The sequence below is a fragment of the Trachemys scripta genome, chromosome 2 (assembly GCF_013100865.1).
Source record: "Trachemys scripta elegans isolate TJP31775 chromosome 2, CAS_Tse_1.0, whole genome shotgun sequence".
Lineage (NCBI taxonomy): Eukaryota > Metazoa > Chordata > Testudines > Emydidae > Trachemys > Trachemys scripta.
Window position 1 is genome coordinate 215,279,664 of NC_048299.1, and position 22,654 is coordinate 215,302,317.

General features: G+C 44.7%; 1 protein-coding gene across 1 annotated transcript in view; it reads right to left on the reverse strand.

Annotated features, from left to right (window-relative positions):
• The window catches only part of OPRK1 (opioid receptor kappa 1), a 45,021-nt gene extending 27,780 nt beyond the window's left edge, over positions 1–17,241 (reverse strand). Inside the window, exons 1-2 of the mRNA XM_034762922.1 lie at positions 17,063–17,241; positions 16,220–16,544 (exon numbers count right to left, since the gene is read on the reverse strand). Of these exons, the coding sequence (XP_034618813.1) occupies positions 16,220–16,485 (266 nt within the window). The 5' untranslated portion in view covers positions 16,486–16,544; positions 17,063–17,241. The remainder of the gene's footprint in view (positions 1–16,219; positions 16,545–17,062) is intronic.
• Between the last annotated feature and the right edge of the window lie 5,413 nt (positions 17,242–22,654).

Here is a 22,654-nt window from a genome sequence, read left to right on the forward strand (position 1 = left end):
CTTTCCAACTCAACAAATGAGAGTGCTAGTAAATGTGGTGTTAGCTTTGTTTGAAACAATAAGGCAATGGGCTGTACACCACAGTTAGGTAAATAAATAAGAATTATCTCCATTTTATAGATGGGAAAACTTAGACACAGAGGGGCTAAGTAACTTGCCAAGGAGTAGAGCTGGTCAAAAATTGTCCAGCAGAAAACATTTCTATCAGAAAGTGTCATTTCATCTAATATCTAAACTTTCCATGGCAATGTGTCAATTTCAACAAAATTTGATGTATACAAAGTTGAAACTAAACATTTCAATAGGTCGACCTTGTTGGAATGGAACATCTTGATTTTTCATTTCAAAATGATTTTTGTTTCAAATTTTATATTCTGTCATAAATTATAATAGAATAAAACAATTTTAAAAGACAAAATTGGAAGAAAACATTTAAATTTCATCAAAATGGAATGTTTCAGTTGACCTAGAATTGATAATTTTTTATTTTTTTTAATGGAAAAATTCCAAAATGCTTGTTTTCTTTCCAATGCGGAATTAATTTCAAAATATTGGCTTTCAAAACTGGAAGTCCAAGTGTCACCCAGCTCCACCAAGGATCCAGTGGTTAGATCGTTAAACTAGGATGTGGGAGACTTGGCTCAAGTCCCTGCTCCATCATAGACATTCTGTGTGCCCTTAAGCAAGTAATTTAGCTTCTCTGGGCCCGAATTCCCCATCTGTAAAATGGGATTAATAGCACCACCTCCGAGGACAGTGGTCCCCAAACTGTGAGGCATGCCCGTACCCCCCCAGGAAGCATGGAGAAACATTTGAGGATGGGGGGCACGCAAGTTAATGAAAGTACAAAAAAGTAGTAAGAGACTGACAAGGGACAAAGAATATCTTTATAGCAGTAGCACATAAAAGTAATCTGAGAAAGAGTTGACTACATTATGACATTTCTTAATAGAGTATTCCTGTAACACAGGATGCCATTAAATTCAATGATGCTTTTTTTTCCCCTAAGACATTAGACAAACCAGAGCCGTACAAGCTCCTCTTTTCCCTTAGGAATGAACGCACATAGCTGTGACACTGCCTGTTGTTAAAACTGTTTTTAATCCTAGAGAATTATTCAGACCACTGGAGGCTTGCAAAATAATTTTCAAAGAAATACAGGATTGGCTGTCTTGGAGTTTGATGACAGCAGTTCTTCCAAGTAGGTGACCTCCTGGGGCAATCAAGACAGAGCACATTGAAGAGGTGAATCCAGAATGAGTGAAACAACAGACACATAGCTCCCATGGTGGCTGTGTACAACACTGTGATAGCAATTCCATAATTAAAGTTGTAACTCAGTTTCCATTAAAAATACGCCTTTTCATCCCCTCCAGCTGTCTCAAGAAAGCACCATTTTGCCTGAATTTTTTCCTGTGAAGTCCCTAGTCAGAGTCGAATTTGCAGGAGGCAGGAAAAGTTTTGGTGGAAGGGGACAAGGCCTGTTTGCATATGAAATTTTAAAAATGTGTTTTTCCCTTTTAGAAGCATATTCTAAGGTCTTTGATGTTGTCATAGCTCAAAAATGGTTTGCTGTAGAAATGTAATATAGACACTTGGGGTACGTCTACACCCAGCCGCTAGTTCGGCGGCTGGCAATCGAAGTTCTGGGTTCGACTTATTGCGTCTTGTCTGGACGCGATAAGTCGAACCCGGAAGTGCTCGCCGTCGACTGCGGTACTCCAGCTAGATGAGAGGAGTACCGTGGAGTCGACAGGGGAGCCTGCCTGCCGCATGTGGACCGAGGTAAGATCGAACTAAGGTACTTCGAACTTCAGCTACGTTATTCACGTAGCTAAAGTTGCGTACCTTAGTTCGATTTGAGGGGTGAGTGTAGACCAAGTCTTGTAATGTAATATAAACATTGCTCAGTGATTTATGTAGGCCTGGCCTGACATGAGTAATTGGACATGGGTGAAGCCTCATTTCTTGGGAGACCGTATCAGGAAGGTAAATGGATTAGTAGATTGGAAACAATGTCTGTACTACCTAAGATAAGGGGAAACACCCATGGAATCATTCATAATGGGCAAGATAACAATAGACAAAAAAGGCCTGGAATGTAAGATGAGGTGAAAAGTAAATCGTGTATGGACAGTGTGTGGGCAGAGCATGCTGTAAAGGGATTGGTTTCTGCAAAGTAACCAAGCCAATCCCAAAATATGTAATGCAATGTATAGTAAATGCAACGTAATGTGTGTAAACGTATATAAAGGAAGAGATTTTCTATTTAACTGTGAATGTGTGGTATGCCCTACGCTCCTCCCCCCATGCTTGAGTCTAAGCCAGTCAGTGTAGCTTTGCTGTATGCTAAATAAAGGAATCTAAGTGAAGAGACTGGAGTAAAATGGAGTTCTTGGACAACTGAGTGCAAGAGGACTCGGGGGAACTCCAACACCATGGTACACTGACTCAGATCCCCTCATCTGGAGCAGATAATGTATACATCCCTTAGTGTGAGGGTTGCAACCTAGCATTAAGGTAGATTGCATTGGAAGGGTTTAAAGGTTTAAATATGAGGCCCCACACTGAAGAAGTGAGTTAAATCTAGGGGTAAACCCTAGAGAAGTATTCGGGTGAAAAAGGAAATCCAGAGAGTGGTATTAGATTAAACAAAAAAAGAATGCTTAGCAGAGCACAGCAGAGCTCCGTTGAATGCCATAAATAAACAAATAATTTGCAGAGCACAGCAAAGGTCTGTTGGGTGCCACTGAAATTTTCAAAAGATAGAACCCATTGGCAGCCATGGAAAAATAGGATCTAGTTTTTTTGTTTGTTTTGTTTTGTTTTGAATCCTGAGTCCAGATCAATGCAGCAGCAATTTTACAAAGATTATTTCTGGTGGCTAAAACTTACAAATGAAATGTGCTACCCAGAAGGATGAACACAAAAAAGCACAAAGAAGAAATCAGAGTTGTAGAGGAGGAAATAGACTAAATGGAAGAAAGAAAACAGTGTCTATTACCTTTTTGCATAAATCCAAAGTAAAAAGCAGCCATCCTTCAAGGACTGTATTTAGTGAGTACAGCTTTTCAGGCAAAGAGTATTAAGTTAAGGGATAAGTGCAAAAAAAACATAAAAGATAAGTTCAGAGACACTGACAATAATCAGCTGAGAAATGTGTCACTTTGAAAAATAAGTGATCTGAGGGAAAAGAGTAAAGAGTTAAAAGGAGCTTTTGCACAAATTGACACTGCAGAGCTCGGAGGGGACTAGATAGTTGGGGGTAGTACAAGTAATAAAGTGTTAAAAAGGATGTTGACTGTATTGGGTTTTTTTAAGAAAGAGTTGGTTTGATAATGAAACCCAGTTACAGCAATATAACTTGGTGCTGTCACGCCTGGTAAAATCCTTAGTAACCAAACAAATGATGCAAAAAGGAATTTAAGTGATGACAGCAACCACCACTATGTTTTTCCCCCCACAGAGTTTACCGCCCTTCTAAAGGAAATGGGCCCTTCCTAATGAACATGTTTGTAAATGATCAGTTATGCCGGCTGCTGCAGGCACAGGGACAATCTGATTTAAATTGTTTAACTCTGGATGATTTAATTAAAATCACGTAAAAGGAAATAGGGCTTAACAGCTTCTCAATGTACTAGTAGGGATGTAACCTGGGCACAGAAAAGGGAGATAATAAATTGTAGTGCTAAGTTAAAGGAAAAAATAAATGAAACACCAGCTGCAACTGCCAGTCAGAAAAGTTTCTGATGAGGTTAATTACTAAGTTGTACGTGGACAGAGCATGTGGTACAGGGATTCTTTTCTATAAAGTAACCAAGTCAATCCCAAAACGTGTGATGCAATGTATAGTATATGTCAGGTAATGTGTAAATACATATATAGGAAGATGTTTTCTGTGTAACTTTGGATGTGTGGTACACCTGATACCCACCCCCTGTGCTTGAGTCTAATCAATTCAACATAGCTTTGCTGTATGCCAAAAGCTGTGTTGCTGTATTAGCTGTATGCCTGATAAATGATTCTGAGTGACAAGAGTGGAGTTGAACTAAGTTCTCGGGCAGCTGGGTGAAAGAGTTCTCGAAGGAACCCCAACAATTTATAATACCACCAAGATTCTATGTAGCACTTTTCATCCATTGATATCAAAACACTTTACACGGGAGATAAATATTAGAACCCTTTTATGGGTGGGGAAACTAAGGCAAAAGGAGGTGAAATGACTTGCTGAGGATCCAGGTCAGTGGCAGAGCCAGAAATAGGAACCAGGTCTCCAGAGTAGAGATGGGCAGATAATGGATTTTCCAGTTTACTGGCAATTTAAAAAAAAAATCAACAAAAGTTTAATTTTGGGTCATACCAAAAATGACATTTTTCAACAAATTGAAAAGTTTTGAGTCAAAACAAAATCTTTTGGTACTGTTAAAAGGAAACATTTCATGTTGTTTCACCCTCAGGCATTCTGACAAAAGCCAAGGAAATGATTCATAAAACGACTGGAGGAAGGAGAGGCAGTGATGGTGCCACCCACTCCCTCAAACTTTAGCCCAGTGGTTAGGGCACTCACTTGGGATTTGGAAGATCCCAGTTTAAATCCCTGCTCCAGTGACTAATCATTTATAAAAAGCAGAACAGCTTCAAGAGGAGAGATTGAGAAATCCCCAAGTCAGAATATCCTATAGGCCAGTGGTTAGGGCATTCTTCTGCAATGTAGGAGACCCCCATTCAAATCCTTCTGTCTCATCAGGCAGAAGAGGGAATTGAACCTGGATCTCCCACAACCCAGCTACATACCCCTAAATTTATAAGGGACAAGGCTAAAGTGTATAAGGGGAGAGCAGTTGCTTCCTCTGCCTCAGTCATTTTATGAATCCTTTCCTTTGTTTTTGTCAAAATGAAAGTAAAAAGGAAACGTTTGGGTTGAAAGGAAATGTTTTGGTTCAACATTACTGAAATATTTTGACCATTTCAACTTCAATTGAAATGAATCAGCAAACTCAACATGAATTCACTAATAGATTTAGTTGACCCAAAAGTGCATTTTTCAACTACAAACTACAGTATTTGTCAAAAAATTTCACCCAGCTCGACTCTGGAGTCCCAATCCACCAGGCCACACTTTTCCACTAATACCACTGACTTTTTGCTCCCTCTTCTATCTTCTACCTCACTTCTACCCTTCACCCCACCAGGGATGGAATGGCTGAGTTGGCATTCTCCCACTTCTAACCTCCCACCAGTAGGATATAGAGTCCTACAATGGTGGTGAAGGGTCTCTCTTTACTCTGCTATCTAGGCTCTGATACGTCCTCTGTGGCAGGGTCAGCCTCCCCAGAACACCTTGCCCATCATCTCTCTCAGATCATGGTGCTGATAAATTTAAACAGTAGTCCCAAAGGAAATGTAAAAGAAATGAGTCTTCCACCCTTCCTGAGCTACTCTTCTACCCTGCTTTCTCATAGGGTATGTCTACACTACGGGATTACTCCAAATTTACAGAATTCGATTTTTGGCAACTGATTGTATAAAGTCGAGTGCATGCGGCCACACTAAGCACATTAATTCGGCGGTGTGCGTCCATGTACCGAGGCTAGTGTCGACTTCCGGAGTGTTGCACTGTGGGTAGCTATCCCATAGTTCCCGCAGTCTCCCCCGCCCATTGGAATTCTGGGTTGAGATCCCAATGCCTGATGGGGCCAAAAATTTGTCACGGTGGTTATAGGTAAATGTCGTCAGTCAATCCTCCCTCCATGAAAGCAACAACAGACAATCATTTCGCGCCCTTTTCCCTGGATTGCCCAGGCAGACGCCATAGCATGGCAACCATGGAGCCTGTTCAGCCTTTTTTCACTGTCACCGTATGTCTACTGGATGCTGCTGACAGATGCGGTACTGCAGCGCTACACAGCAGCATCTCCTTGCCTTTGCAAGTTGGCAAAGACTGTTACCAGTCATACTGTACCATCTGCTGCTGTCATGGGTGCTCCTGGCCGGCCTCAGTGAGGTCTGTTGGGGGCACCTGGACAAAAATGGGAATGACTCCCCAGGTCATCTCTTATTTAAGTTTTGTCTAATGGAGAGTCAGTCCTGCCTAGAATATCAGGCAAGCCTACTAATGAACCAGAGAGGCAAACGGCCACTCCGGGTCAGAGCCCCAGACATCCTACAGAAATGATGATCTGCATGCCATTCTAGGGGGGTGCCCCTACAACAAGCCCACCCATTGCTTCCCTCCTCCCCTACCCCTCCCGGGTTACCTTGGCAGTTATCCCCTCTTTTGTGTGATGAAGTAATAAAGAATGCATGAATTTGAAACAACACCGACTTTATTGCCTCTGCAAGCAGAGATCAAAGGGAGGAGGGGAGGGCGGTTGGCTTACAGCGAAGTCGAGTGAACCACCATTCTGCACTTGCTCAGCCTATAGCTGAAAATGGGAATCTGTGATAAGCACTAGGATAGAAGCACAGGCAGGACTGAATCTCCATTTGTGTGGGGGCCTTTGGTTGACACTGGTAAAATACAAAATGTCCCAGGAGATGTATGTTGGGGGACAGATCTAAATGGCAGCTTTATTTTTTTATTTGCAGCAAAAAGTATCTGATTGTGAGCCCTGGGAGCAAGGGGTAGGCTGGGGTAGGTGCGACCATGCGGTGCTGCCAACTGGGAGAGCAGCCTGAGGCAGAAGCCTCCAGCTGGCATGATATTCCAGGCAGGACTGAATCTCCATTACACAAAACTTAAAGAAGAGAATGACCTGGAGTCATTCCCTTTTTTGTCCATGCGCCCCCAACCGACCTCACCAAGGCCAGCCAGGAGCACCCACGGGACGACAATGATGGTTACCAGTCATACTGTACTGTCTGCCGTCCGCAAGGCAAGGCAAGGGGATGCTGCTGTGTAGCGCTGCAGCACCGCATCTGCCAGCAACATCCAGTAGACTTAGGCCTGGTCTACACTACGAGTTTAGGTCAACTTTAGTGTTAAATCGAATTAAGCCTGGACACGTTCACATGACGAAGCCCTTTCTTTCGACTTAAGGGACCCTTTAAACCGGTTTCTTTACTCCACCTCCGACGAGGGGATTAGCGATAAAATTGGCCTTAGCGGGTCGGAATTGGGGTAGTGTGGACGGAATTCAACGTTATTGGCCTCTGGGAGCTATCCCACAGTGCTTCATTGTGACCGCTCTGGACAGCACTCTCAACTCAGATGCACTGATCAGGTAGACAGGAAAAGCCCCGCGAACGTTTGAATTTCATTTCCTGTTTGCCCAGCATGGAGAGCACAGGTGACCACACAGAGATCATCAGAATCGCAAAAGAGCTCCAGCATGGACCAAACGGGAGGTACGGGATCAGCTCGTCATATGGGGAGATGAATCAGTGCTAGCTGAACTCCGTAGCCGTAAAAGAAATGGCAAAATATTAGAAAAGGTCTCCAAGGCCATGAAGGACAGAGGCCATAACAGGGACGCATAGCAGTACCGCGTGAAAATTAAGGAGCTAAGGCAAGCCTACCACAAAGCCAGAGAGGCAAACGGAAGGTCCGGGGCAGAGCCGCAAACATGCCGCTTCTACGCGGAGCTGCATGCCATGCTAGGGGGTGCAGCCACCACTACCCCAACCGTGTGCTATGACTCCTTCACTGGAGAAACACACAGGGAAGAGGGTTCAGGGTACGAGGAAGAGGAGGATGAAGATAATGTGGATAGCTCACAGCAGCAAGGAAGCAGAGAAACCGGTTTCCCCAACAGCCAGGATATGTTTATCACCCTGGACCTGGAGCCAGTAACCCCCGAACTCACCCAAGACATGCTCCCAGACCCTGAGGGCACACTGGGGACCTCAGGTGAGTGTACCTTTGTAAATATTACACATGGTTTAAAAGCAAGCGTGTTTAATGATTAATGATTAATTTGCCCTGGCAATCGCTGCCAGTACAGCTACTGGAAAAGTCTGTTAACGTGTATGGGGATGGAGCGGAAATCCTCCAGGGACATCTCCAGAAAGCTCTCCTTCATGTACTCCCAAAGCCTTTGCAAAAGGTTCTGGGGAGGGCTGCCTTATCCCGTCCGCCATGGTACTTTACCATGCCAGGCCAGTAGTACGTAGTCTGGAATCATTGCATAACAAAGCATGGCAGCGTATGGTCCCGGTGTTTGCTGGCATGCAGACAACATCCATTCCTTATCGCTCTTTGTTATCCTCAGGAGAGTGATATCATTCACGGTCACCTGGTTGAAATGGGGTGATTTTATTAAGGAGACATACAGAGGTGCCCGTTCCTGCTCGGCTGAACAGAAATGTTCCCCGCTGTTAGGCACGCGGTGCGGGGGGAGGGATGAAGTGATCATCCCAGAGAATTGAGTGTGGGGGGGAGGGGGTCAGTTGGGTTTGTGCTGCATGTTAACCCGGGAACCGCAGCCCCTCCTTTTACATTGCAAACCCATTTTAAATGGCCAACCCAATGGGTGCTTGGTATGGGAAATGAGGGCACTACTGTTTGAAACCATTCCCACATATTAAGAAGGTGAAAAAGGCCAAAAGACTGTGGCTTACCATGGCTGCCTGCAAGCCGAATTCTGTTGCCTGGCACTGCGTGAATGATCTCTCACACCGAACCAGCAGGCCCTCAATATAAGAGGAAAAATGCGACCTTGTAATGAAAGCACATGTGCTGTGTAATGTGAACAGGAAAATTTAACGTGAAAGAGTGTACCCATTGTTCTCTAAAATGTGTCTTTTTTAACCACCTCTCCCTTCTCCTCCACCAGCTGCAAATGTTTCTCCTTCACAGAGGCTAGTGAAGATTAGAAGGAGAAAACAGCGGACTCGGGATGACATGCTCACGGAGCTCCAGATGTCCTTCCACGCTGAAAGAGCACAGCAGAATGCGTGCAGGCAGTCAATGTCAGACTACAGAAAAGCACAGTATGAACGAGAGGAGAGGTGGTGGGCTGAATCGCGGGATGAACAGAGCAAGTGGCGGGCTGAAGATGATAGGTGGTGTCAGCTTGCAGACGGAAGGCAAGAGTTGATGTTCCAGGTGCTGGAGCATCAAACTGATATGCTCCAGCGTATGGTTGAGCTGCAGGAAAGGCAGCAGGAGCAGAGACCACCGCTACAGCCCCTGTGTAACCAACAGCCCTCCTCCCCAAGTTCCATAGCCTCCTCACCCAGACGCCCAAGAACACGGTGGGGGGGCCTCCGGCCACCCAGTCACTCCACCCCAGATGATTGCCCGAGCATCAGAAGGCTGGCCTTCAATAAGAGTTAAAGTTTTAAACTGCAATGTGTCCTTTTCCTTCCCTCCTCCCGCACCCATGATTCCCCTAGTTGTGTGATGAATTAATAAAGAATGCATGAATGTGAAGTAACAATGACTTTATTGCCTCTGCAAGTGGTGCTCGAAGGGGGAGGGGAGGGTGGGTTGGTTGGTTTACAGAGAAGTAGAGTGAACCGGGTTGGGGTGGGCGGGCGCGGCGGAGGGTTCATCAAGGAGAAACAAACAGAAGTTTCACACCGTAGCCTGGCCAGTCACAAAACTCGTTTTCAAAGCTTCGCTGATGCGTACCGCGCCCCGCTGTGCTCTTCTAACCGCCATGGTGTCTGGCTGCGCGTAATCAGCGGCCAGGCGATGTGCCTCAACCTCCCACCCCGCCATAAATGTCTCCCCCTTACTCTCACAGATATTGTGGAGCGCAAAGCAAGCAGCAATAATAATGGGGATATTTTTTTCGCTGAGGTTTGAGCGAGTCAGTAAGCTGCGCTAGCGCGCTTTTAAATGTCCAAATGCACATTCCACCACCATTCGGCACTTGCTCAGCCTGTAGTTGAACAGGTCTTGACTACTGTCCAGGCTGCCTGTGTACGGCTTCATGAGCCATGGCATTAAGGGGTAGGCTGGGTCCCCAAGGATAACTATAGACATTTCAAAATCCCCAACGGTTATTTTCTGGTCCGGGAAGAAAGTCCCTTCCTCCAGCTTTCGAAACAGACCAGAGTGCCTGAAGACGCAAGCATCATGTACCTTTCCCGGCGATTCCACGTTGATGTTGGTGAAATGTCCCTTGTGATCCACCAGGGCTTGCAGCAGCATTGAAAAGTACCCCTTGCGGTTTATGTACTCGGTGGCTTGGTGCTCCGGTGCCAAGATAGGAATATGGGTTCCATCTATCTCCCCACCACAGTTTGGGATTCCCATTGCAGCAAAGCCATCCACTATGGCCTGCACGTTTCCCAGTGTCACTACCCTTGATATCACCAGGTCTTTCATTGCCCTGGCAACTTGGATCACAGCAGCCCCCACAGTAGATTTGCCCACTCCAAATTGATTCCTGACTGACCGGTAGCTGTCTTGCGTTGCAAGCTTCCACAGGGCTATCGCCACTCGCTTCTCAACTGTGAGGGCTGCTCTCATCCTGGCGCTTCAGGGCAGGGGAAAGCAAGTCACAAAGTTCCATGAAAGTGCCCTTACGCATGCGAAAGTTTCGCAGCCACTGGGAATCGTCCCACACCTGCAGCACGATGCGGTCCCACCAGTCTGTGCTTGTTTCCCGGGCCCAGAATCGGCGTTCCACAGCATGAACCTGCCCTAGTAACACCATGATTTGCACATTGCTGGGGCCTGTACTTTGTGAGAGGTCTATGTCCATATCAATGTCCTCATCACTCTCGTCGCCGCACTGCAATCGCCTCCTCGGCTGGTTCTGGTTTTGTTTTGGCATGTCCTGGCTCTGCATATACTCCAGGACAATGCGCGTGGTGTTCACAGTGCTCATAATTGCCGCAGTGATCTGAGCGGGCTCCATGATCCCAGTGCTATGGCGTCTGGTCTGAAAAAAGGCACGAAACTAGTATCTGACGGACGGAGGGAGGGAGGGGTGAGTGACGACATGGTGTACAGGTACAGGGAATTAAAATCAACAAAGGTGGCTGTGCATCAGGGAGAAACACAAACAACTGTCACACAGAATGCCCACCCCCCCAAAGATTGAACTCAAAACCCTGGGTTTAGCAGGCCGTTGATTTCATGGAGGGAGGAGGAAGCAAATGAATACAGAACAAATCTATTTTTTACATCTTAAGCTGGCAGACAACGTTGCAGCATGACTGAGCCCTCAGCATCTTCTGGGTGCTTGGCAGAAAATAGCATACTACGACTGATAGCCATCATCGTCAAGACTGCCCAGGTGCCCATGATTGACAGCCACTGCAGTACGATGACGACGGATACCAGTCGTAATATACCATCTTCTACCAAAAGGCAAGGGGCTGCTGTTGTGTGCAATGCAGCCCCACGTCTGCGAGCCCCACGTCTGCCAGCACCCAGATCGCCGATGAAGGCTACCAGTCATACTTCACCGTCTACTGCCAAAAGGCAATTAGCTGCTGCTGTGTAGCAATGCAGCACCATGTCTGCCTGCACCCAGAGGACATATGGTGATGGTGAGCTGAGCTGAGCGGGCTCCATGCTTGGCGTGGTATGTTGTCTGCACAGGAAACCCAGGTAAAAAGGCGCAAATCAATTGTCTGCCGTTGCTCTGACGGAGGGGGAGGTGCCTGACAACATGTACCCAGAACCCCCCGCGACACTGTTTTGCATCATTCAGGCATTGGGATCTCAACCCAGAATTCCAATGGGCGGTGGAGACTGCGGGAACTGTGGGATAGCTACCCACAGTGCAACGCTCTGGAAGTCGATGCTAGCCTCGGTACTGTGGACGCGGTCCGCCGACTTCATGCACTTAGAGCATTTTACGTGGGGACACACACAAGTGGCTGTATACAACTGATTTCTATAAAACCGGCTTCTATAAATTCGACCTAATTTCGTAGTGTAGACATACCCATACAGTGACAGTGAAAAAAAAGGCGAGAAACAATTTTTTCCCTTTGCTTTCACGGGAGGGGTGGGGGCCTGATGACATATACCCTGAACCACCCGCGACTATGTTTTTCACCCTTCTGGCACTGGGAGCTCAACCGAGAATTCAAATGGTTTTCGGAGAGTGCGGGAACTGTGGGATAGCTACAGTCGTCAGCCGCCCCTCCCTCCCTCCGTGAGCATCCATTTGATTCTTTGGCTTTCTGGTACGCTTGTCTCAGCTCCTTAAGTTTCACGCAGCATTGTGTTGAAACTCGTAGTGTAGACCAAGTACTGATTCTCTGTACTTTCTTCCTGTTGGCCCAGCTTCTACCCAAGTCATTGACTCTTGGGGCTTCCTCCCTAGAGCTCCTCCCTCAATTTGGTTCTCCACAGGCTGGATCCTTATTCCCAGTCTCTCCAGGCAGTCTAACTGGGGTTTAGCTGTTTGTAGAGCCTGCCACAGACATCTCCTTTTCTCCAGTTGCCCTCTCCCTTCAGGGCCAGTCACAGAAGACAACCTCCTTTCTTTCTCTCTTCCCTTAAGGCACCAGTGACTAGACTTCACTTATTTTGTGCATTCTGTGCCCACACCTCCCCTTTGAATGTGGTGTTATTGAGGAAGCCTAGGTATCTTTATCCTGTTTCCAGTTCTACTCCCTATAGTGCCTTTTCTTCCACCTTTTTCTCCACTGTCCCTTCCTTATCTATTGAAGTGGAGATTCACTCCTCTTTCCCTCCCCATTGATTCTCACCACCTACCTCTTCTCCCCTTTTTTCTACAGGCTCCCCCGTTGATGAGGGCCTCATTGGATGTCTGCTTTCTCTCGCTCCTCTTTTCATTCTTTCCCCCACCCTTTCTTTTCCCCAATCCCCTTCACCACAAAAACAGAAGCTCTCTCTTTTATCCTCCCTGGTGATGGGCCTGCAGGTGTGGATTCTCATTTCTCCCCTTTCCTCCCACCACCATCAGGGGTTCTTTTATCTTTCTCCCACTCTCTTCTCACAGAGTAAGAATCTCCCACGTGGTAGGTGTTTTCTCCTCACTCTGTCTTTGCCCCTTAGTTCTTTTTTCCTTTCTCATTGTTGTCTCTTGAGGTAGGGCTCTTCTCTACTTCTCTCTCTACATCTTTGGTCCTATCTCCAAGGGGATGCAGTTAAAAAGTTCTCTTCTCATTCCTCCCTTTTCTCTCATGGGGGGATGTAGTCCCCAGGTGAGGACTTGCTCTCTCTCCCCCTCCCTGCTCTGGGGAGGTAAACTTCATTTCCCTCCAGTGTTACTATAGCCCTCTGAACAGCTGGTGCTCAGGCAGAAGTCTTTGAAAGTCTGAATTTACTGACCAGAGGCCTAATCCAGACCACCAGTCAGTTCAGACACTACAGGTCTAAGTCAGGGACAACAGCTACATATTAGAGCTGCCTGGAATTTTTTTTGACAAAACTGTGTCTTTTTATTGTTGTTACTGATGAAAAATGCCAAAATTAAAAAATAAATATTTCACAGATGCATTTTGATGAAATTTTAAATGAGAAAGTTTCTCAGGTCTGGGGCGGATGCACATGAGAGAGAGAAAGTCAAATAAAAAACCCAAACTTTTTGATCCAACAATGGACTTTTAAACAAAATTCCACTTCACTAAAACTTTTGAAAGGTTTTGGTTTTGTTCCACATTGGCACAAAGACAAATTTCAAAACCTCAGAAGTTTGCATGAAACAGAACGAACATTCTCTGGAGAGCTTGACTAGATATTCTTCCCCATTTGGCCATCTAGAAGGGAAGGGGAGAAGACAGCTAGTGAATCAAAGTCTCAGTTTCATCCCAGTCTGCTCATAAGCCAATTAAGTCAGTCTTTTTGGGTCAGGAAAATCAGCTTAAGAGACACCTCCTTTTCTATGTGGTTTAGCAAAAAGCTGTTTTGACAGCTCCAAGAGGTGTGAGGAATAGGGCAGACCTGTCTACTCTGCAGCTTTTGGCTGGATGTTAGCTGGTTTATGGAGCCCTCCAGACTTCTCCTCACTTCTTCTGCCCTTCCATAGGTCCCCCGATGCTTCTGTTCGTCTCCTGCATGTGATACAATATTGCCAACTTTCATAATCTTATCATGAGTCTCATGACATTAGGTGTCTTATTTAAAGCCCCGCCTCCTTTAGGCAACTGATTACCTGAAGAGCTAAAAAAGTAGTAAGCCGGAGTCTCCCCATCTCAGCATCAATGCCTAGCAACAGTACTGATGTTAGGAAGGGAACAGCAGCATTAGCCTGAAGGGATTGTACGGAGTAGAAACAGCAGTGAGGGACATCACATGAATTCCCCCACATGTCTGGGGAGTAAAAAAAAAAAGAGGAGCAACAATGTCATCATCCTCTCCCTCGAGACTACTAGGGGCAGTAGGGAAAGGAGAAGAATAAAGAAATGAAATGGCAGAGGGAAATGACTCTCCCACGCCGCTTTCTCCAAAGCTTCCCACAGAGCTGGTGTTTGTGGAGAAAAGGAGTTTGTTGCAACATATAAAATATATTTTTCACTGGATTATGAAAAATCAGATAGAGACACTCAATGCAACAGCAATTGGAATATTTCAAATTAGGGTTTATTATATATTTTATATATTCTAAATGTCAGAACATTTAAACCATTTGCCACAGAAAAATAAGGGGAGGGAAAGGGGAAAGATATTGTGAACAATCTCAGGGTTTTCCATGTAGAAATATAGGTAGGGGAGACACAAAGAGGAAAGAGCAACAAAAGAGCTGGGGTGGAGAACAGAAAGAAATGCATAACTAGCAGGGGATGCCAGGAAAAAAAAAATCTCAGGAGGGAAGAAGTAAGAGGGAAAGAGGAAATACACACAAGCCAGTATAATACATATTAGCTTGCTTTCAGGGTTGAGGCTCTGAGTTTATTTTGCCTGCCCATCTAGTTAATTGTCACTATTAGACTGACAGCTTAAAGAAGTTCTCCCCTTATGACTGAGGGTGTGTCAGGGAAACACTCAGTTCTCCCTATACATTAGGGATTTTATTTTCTATTGTATGTAAAGGACAAAGTAGATAGCAGGTAGCAGTATAAAATTTGCAGCCTGGAGGAAACTAATTATTTCACATTGATAAACAGGCATCTTATTTACTATGTTGATTTTTTAAAGGGATTTTATTTTTATTTTCAAGGGGCTTCACCTGATAGTAAGTGTTTCTCCTAAAGTACATTGGAAATAACAACTACATTGTCTTCCACTTAACTTCAATCTGAGTCAATCTTGACATTTTTTCCTCATTTTGGAACTGCTTGACCCAAACGAGGCCAGTTTTCTTCACCAGAACCTTTTGAATTCATGTCAGCTTAATTTTCATATATGGACTTATTTTACTCAAGCACTAAAATGCTCCAGAAAGTGAACTGCACAGTGTTTATTGCAGGATTCAAATACATTATGAAGCAGGAGACCAAATGGTTGAGTGATTTCACTCTCAGAGAATTGAGCTATAAACCGTCTGAGCTGCACTATATGGCATACTTTGATACAGTAATTGCACAGGGAAATTATAAAAATAGAGAGAAAAAAAATCACACCGCATCATTTCCAGGGGATTAAAGATATACATCAATATACAAGTGTAAATATGAGTGCATTTAAATGAGCTGTTTAGCATGAACACCAATTAGTGCAAATAAATCTCTTTTCTCCTGTCATTTGGAATATGAAAAGCAACCCCTAACAATGCTTACTTTGATTTTATCAGGCCTAAAAACAATAATGGCATTTAATCCTGGAAACTATCATAATAGCCTAATTTAAAGAAAAAGCACTCCCATCTTTATATTCAGAATTTCCAATTTTTTATGAAGTCTTTATCTTAAAAAAAAAGTCAGTAAAAGATAATATGATAATACGATAATGCATACTGGAACCATAAACAATTCCCTTCTTTTAGGGTGCCTTGCCCAGGAAAAGGATGCCTTGCAGAAGAAGTTTCCTTATACTAGTTCATCGTTTTCTATAACATTAACTGCTTCTGATCCTTGCGGGGGCTCTATCCACACATTTCCAGTACACAGCCAGGCAGCACCTTCTCTCCTCCAACTCACAGGCTACAGAATTTATAACTTTCTAATCCATTTCTCCTTTGGGTTTCTAGTTGTACTCCCAGGCAAAAGTCAAAAATGTAAATAGCTAACAACTAGCACTTGGACTCAGCTCAGTCACTTCCCTATGGTTCCTAGGATATGCACTTATATCTCCCAAAGAGCTTTCTCCCCACCCCTTCCCTTACATCCCTTCCAATGGGGTATCATTTGAAGCCTCCTTAGTGTGGTACTCAAAAGCCAAACAGTTCTCCCCAAGATCCCTTACCTTATGATGACAAACATGACCAGAGAGTTGCCCACCAAGCCAACCACAAAGACCACAGAGTAGACAGCAGTGATGATAATGGGGATAGCTGGGGAAATGTTGGTATGGTTCTGCTGCAGGTCTTCAAAGCCACCACTGGCATTGTTGCCATATTCGGCCCAGTCCAGGAGCCAGCTGCTGCTGCTGGGGAGGAGGCAGGGACCTGGAGAGCAGGTGGAGGGTGGCTCCTCACGGAAAATGTGCACGGGGGGCTCCATAGGGTCCATTGTTACCACAAGCAGAGAGGAGGATGGGACAAGGATGGAGACAGCAGAAGGCAAATAGGCTTGAAAGAGAAGACAGAGAATGAAACACACGGTGCAAACTTTCCATTCAAACAGACCTGCATTTCAAAATCATGTGTGGGGGGGATGGGAGGGTCAATGGTGGGGAGGGGGATATTTTAATAAGCAGAGGCTTAAATAAATCCCATTTAATTAAATGCAATATTTTAAAATCTCATCATTGTTTAATATAAGAGGTAAGTGCTGGTAAATGCTCTATGAGATGCATGGCTAAAGTTTCCTCCACTTAGAGATTACACATTAGGAACAAAACAGAAGAGAGACCATAACAATTTAGAAACAGCTCAGTTCCACTCCTCTGGTTTCCCCCTCCCTCCACATTTTTTTAAGTCAAACAGTGTCTTAATCTCTAGATGTTCTTACTGCCTTGACTACAATGAAAGGGGGGGGGGGGGAAATCCACCCCCCTTCACCACGATTGTGTGCTTTTCTGCCCCGAGTTTTTTCCACATTCAGATGTGACACCTTTAAATGAGATCAACGACATTTCAATAATTACCTCTTTCAGTCCTGAAAAAGGAGCAGAGTCCCCAAATGCTGTTAGGAGTAGTAAAGAAGCATCCTTTCAGCTCTTGGAGGTGTCACTGATCTTCTAGGACTTTTGAACCTGGAGCATCTATGCCTCTGGAGAGCTGAAAACGTGCTGGAGATGGAGCTGAATCCGAATCTTTAGCTCCGAGGTGGCAGCAGCTGCTGCTGCTACAACTCCCAGCACTTCCCCCTTTTACACTCACACACACTCTCTGTCTCACTCTCACTCTGCCAGGTCTCCAGTAGCACTCTGCATTAACGCACACATTCTCCTCTATCTCAGTCCCTGCAGCTCAAAAGCTCACATGACTTCTGTCTAAACACTGACAGGCAGACAAGTTGAAAGGACAGACAGACAGTAAGTTCTACACTAAATGAATGTACCATTTCTATACACTTTTCCAAGTTGTCTTTCCCTTTTTTTCCCCTCGTAGGCAGTTTTAAGGCCTTCATGCAATGGTACTTGCTCCCTTACTGAATATTCCAAATTTTGCTAACTAGAACACACTGGACAAAAGAGGAATCTCAAATGAAACCCTTTTGACTTTTTCCTATTAATGGAAAGTTTGCACATTGTGTTTCATAATATATTTTGGGGAGGACAGAATGTAGATTCATGAAACTGGATCCAAACGGTTCCTCATTGGGAGGTTGTGTAATATTTCATTATATCTATAGCAAGAAGTCAGTTAGGAGGGGTCTAGGGACAGTTATAGGCAGAAGCTCAGCAGGGAAGCAGAGAGTGAGACAGTAGATTTAGATAAAATATCCTTGTTCTTTTTCTCATTAGCTTCCTTGTACAGTGTTAAAAGAAAGCAGCTCTTTTGTGAGTCTTTGCCATTGTCACATAACATCATAATATTACATTCCACCAGAAACTAACCCCCCAGGGACCTGATATGTGTTTAGAGGGATTCCACCATAAACTATATCCCAAAGCAGCAGCATATGGGGGGAGGGGGTACACAACCCAAATCCCTAGAACTTGAATATCAGATGAAAATATTCAGTCATGCAGGTATTTGGATCCTGAACATGATTCTGGATGCTATTTAATTAATCTGACCCCAGTTGGGGGTGGAGAGCTCCACTATGTTTCTCTCTAAATGCCAAATTGGTGAGCGAAACAGAAGATCCTCTAGGCCCACACTCTGCAGCAGAGAGAGGAAACAGACTAGCTGTCTTTGTAAGGACGGACAATGGGGTAAGCAGGGCTTCCCTGAAGAAGACAACGGCAGGTGACTGAATGTAAAGTGCTTCTGTGCATTTTGGTGGAGTTCAACAGGGTGGTATGTGTTCCTCTTGCGCCTTTTGTAATGCAGAGACTTTACTCCATGCTCTGATTTCAGTTGAAGAGTTACTAACAACATCTTAGAAAGGGGCTCCAAACCCACAGGCCGATGTGGTTTGAAAACCCAATCACAATGCTTGACATTTTGCCAAAACCAAACCATGTTTCGTAGCATACTTCTCTGCTCTCCAATATGTAGATGTAGCTGTAGTGTTTTAAATAAATTTGAAACTACCAAAAACAACAGATGCAACAAAAACGTGACAGAAACGTCCCTGAGTGAGTCATACGCATTTCAAAGATGTAGCAATGACCTATGGACTGCCATGAAAAAAGCTGCTCCCCACAGCTTCTCTTCTTCCTCCAGCTGCAGCCTATAGGCCAATCTTAACATACAGAAGTTAGACCTGGATTAACCAATATGCACTTGTGCACTTGCACAGCCACCACATCTGAGGGAGGCCCCTGACGACCAGGAGAAAAAAAAAATTGAGTGGCACTGCTCAAATTTGGCCTGGCTGTCCCTCCATCATGACAGAGGGGCAGGTGTGCTAAACCTGAGTGGTGTGGGGTTGTGTAAGTGCAGAGCAGGTGATGGGAATGAGCAGAACTGGGCCTCCAGAATCAGGAGGAGCCACCCTGGCCTGGGATGAGAGCAAAGCACTGAGCCAGAGGTGTGCAGGAGAGTGACCAGATGGGTCCTGGGGGCAGCAGATGAGGAGCTGCAGGTGAGTTGCTGGTGGGCTATGGCGTGAGTGGGGGTGGGGATGGGGCAGCAGTGGAGTTGAGGACTGGAATGTTGGGGGCTCTGGCTGGTGGAGCTGAGGTGTTGGGGGCTGCAATGAGTGTGGTGTATGTCAGGGTTTCTGGGTTGGGGGCTGGTGGAGAGTTGGTGGGATATAAATGGGGTGGGAGAGGCATTCAGGTGTCTGTGTGTGTGGTGAGGAGAGGGAAATTCTGGGGTCTGTGTTGGGTGGAGTATATATGGAGCAGGGATACTTTTTCTGTCTAGTTTACAGAAGGTGGGGGCTACCCAACTTCCATAGTGCACAGGGATCTGCCCTTCTTTAACCTGGGCCTGACTGAAGTAGGGTGACCAAAAAGCAAGTGTGAAAAATCAGGACGGGGTGGGGGGTAATAGGTGCCTATATGATTGAAGTGTTGGCTAGGGGGCAATTTACTGGCTGTCACTTTTAATCTATACTTTAATTCAGTAATTTTCAATTACTTTTAACATTTTATTTGAACTTTTCCATATTACATAGGTAACATGTAACTAATTATATATATATATATATATATATTATAGTGACAAAGTTCCTCCTCTATCTTGGTGGGTCCTACGCTTATTGGCGGATTTTCTTGCCTCAGAGATTCACCATGTGGGTTGGGGAACAGCCCAGAGACCTTCCCCTCTGGGAGAACCCACGATCCAGGGTTTGGGGGGAACCCGGGCCCGCCCTCTACTCCAGGTTCCAGCCCAGGGCCCTGTGGACTGCAGCTGTCTATAGTGCCTCCTGTAACAGCTGCATGACAGCTACAACTCCCTAGGCTACTTCCCCATGGCCTCCTCCAAACACCTTCCTTATTCTCACCACAGGACCTTCCTCCTGGTGTCTGATAACGCTTGTGCTCCTCAGTCCTCCAGCAGTACACCCTCTCAGCTCCTTGCGCCTCTTGCTCCCAGCTCCTCACACTCCCACTACAAACTGGGGTGAGCTCCTTTTTAAAACCCAGGGGCCCTGATTAGCCTGCCTTAATTGATTCTAGAAGCTTCTTCTTAATTGGCTCCAGGTGTCCTAATTAGGCTGCCTGCCTTAGCTGGTTCTAGCAGGTTCCTGATTGCTCTAGTCCAGCCCCTGCTCTGGTCACTCAGGGAACAGAAAACTACTCATCCAGTGACCAGTATATTTGCCCTCTACCAGACTCCTGCACTCCACTGGTCTGGTGTGTCACTATATATATATATATATATATATATATATATATATATAGGCTGCATTCTGGTCAATTAATCAGTAAAGTGAGACTTCTGATTGTTACACTGAAGATAGGGTGGATGAGGAGGAAGTGGTTTGTTGTTCTCCAGTTACTCTAGGTGGATCAGAAATATTCTTATGGAGAAAACCCCCCTGCTATTTTGAATGTTCCGGACAAATCTAAAATGAAAAGGGTGAATAAATACAGTTAGATTAATTAATAACTGACCCCAAACTTTTTAAAGGTTTAGATAAGGGACCACCCTTCTTCTTCCCAACTTCCATTCTCCAGCTAAGTACTGAGTATGGTTGTGGCTTATAAATCTCAAAGGATCTCCAAGTACTAAAAGTTATGCAAACAGGTATGCTTATCCTCAACTATAGTTGCCAACCCTCGAGGATTGTCTTGGAGTCTCCAGGAATTAAAGATTTTAAATTATGTCATGTGATGAAACCTCCAGGAATATGTCCAACCAACATTGGCAACCCTATCCTCGACTGAATGGCGTAACTGTCATCACAAGGGAAAGGAGATCCTTCAACTCACATGGGTTAGGGGAGAAAGAAAAAAGATCTTAGCAATCCACTCAGCAGCCCATGTCCTTCTCTGGGACACCAGATGGGACTGAAGATCCCCCTGCCTCCTGGAGTGGTAGAGGGATGGGGAGAGAGAAATCCAAGCCAGGCCACACCCGTGGACCCAGCAGATAGTGCCAACAGTTAGTCTTGCAGCTTGAGTAATAGTTTGTGCTACAGTAATGAAAATAAAGGGTTCCAGATCTGATGATGGGGGTGGGGATACACGGTTGATATACGTAGTGGAATTTGTTTTTACTTTTTCCCCTTAAAAATAGGAGAATACATACAAAATAGTATATTAAAAGATTATTATTTAAGTTGCAAATTCAAACAACCAAAAAGTTTAAAAATGCCAGATTTGGTTCCCCCTTGTGCATATGTGCTATGGTATTCTATAATCACATGATCACATATTTTTTCCATACGAGCCCTGCCTCCTGCACTGCACAGATTGGATGCACAAGGTAGCAAGATGCATGGTTGCCTATGCAACATAAATGTGCTTGCACATGTTACCATATATCTGACATTTCCTGTCAAACGCGTGACTTTGTAACCTAATTAACATATAGTTGTCCTGTATGTACTAGAATCTTTAATGAAAACAAGTAGGCAGGGCCTCAGCTCATCATCTCATTAGAAAACAAAATAAAAAGGCATATCCATCAGCACAGTGCCCTCTAACAATATACGAGGACATTAATTCAGTACTGATTCAGATGTAAGAGTAAAACCTACTGAATCACCAGCATTACTTTCTCTAGCACCTATGTGGCAGGCTGCTGCATGGGACTGACGTCACCATCTCAGAAGATTAGGTATCTTTGAAGGTCTCCCATCTAAGTGCTAACCCTATTCATCTTCTGAAAGCTGACTGGATCATGGCAAACAGTGGTGTTTCTGCAGGCTACTTGCTGTCTCTGTCATTTTGCCAGATGCCAGATGATTAGGCTGTGAAGCCCCCTGTTGAATGAAAAAAAGTGTAATTTTCTGCTTCAGTTTCAATTATTGTTCCCCGAAGATGGAATAGTCTTTTGGGGTTTGTAAGTTAAACTCTGAAGAAAGCTGAAAACTTGAATTTCAGCCATAAGCTTTGGTGTGGGGACTATGATCATTTGCAAGACCTATTTTTAGTCTTCTGGGAAACAATAAGTAGTCACACTCCCCCCACCCCAAATATCTGCTAACTTGCTCCATTTTAATCCACCTGATAACTATTTTTCTCTTTGCTACCTGGTTGACCAACAGCTACAATAAAAGAGAACCTGAATAATGAGAGAGAGTTTAAAGAGCTTTCAAGTGGCTTTGGTTGCTAAGGGAACCAAGTTCTCCTGTCTACACACATTCAGAAATGATAGCTGTCTGTACGAAAACTAGCTGTCAGGAATTTATATTTTATCCTGTTCCTGTGGGGGGGAAAGAACATAAAATAATTATTCCTACATGGTTCATGTGCATGTAGATAGATATACCGTATTGTAAACTTCATTCTCAGGAGGCTTCATTTTTACCTGCCAATGAAAGATGTTCAAATTCTATTTTAAAGTAAGTCATTGGTATTGCCATCCATTGATTCTTCAGGAAAAAAGCTCAACCAAGCATTGGGTCACCTTCCTCTTCTCTTTTCAGAACTCAGACTTCCTCTAGCAGAAAGATGTATAGAAGAGGGAGCCCTACAGTGAAACATAACCAACTAGGGAGTTTACAAGTA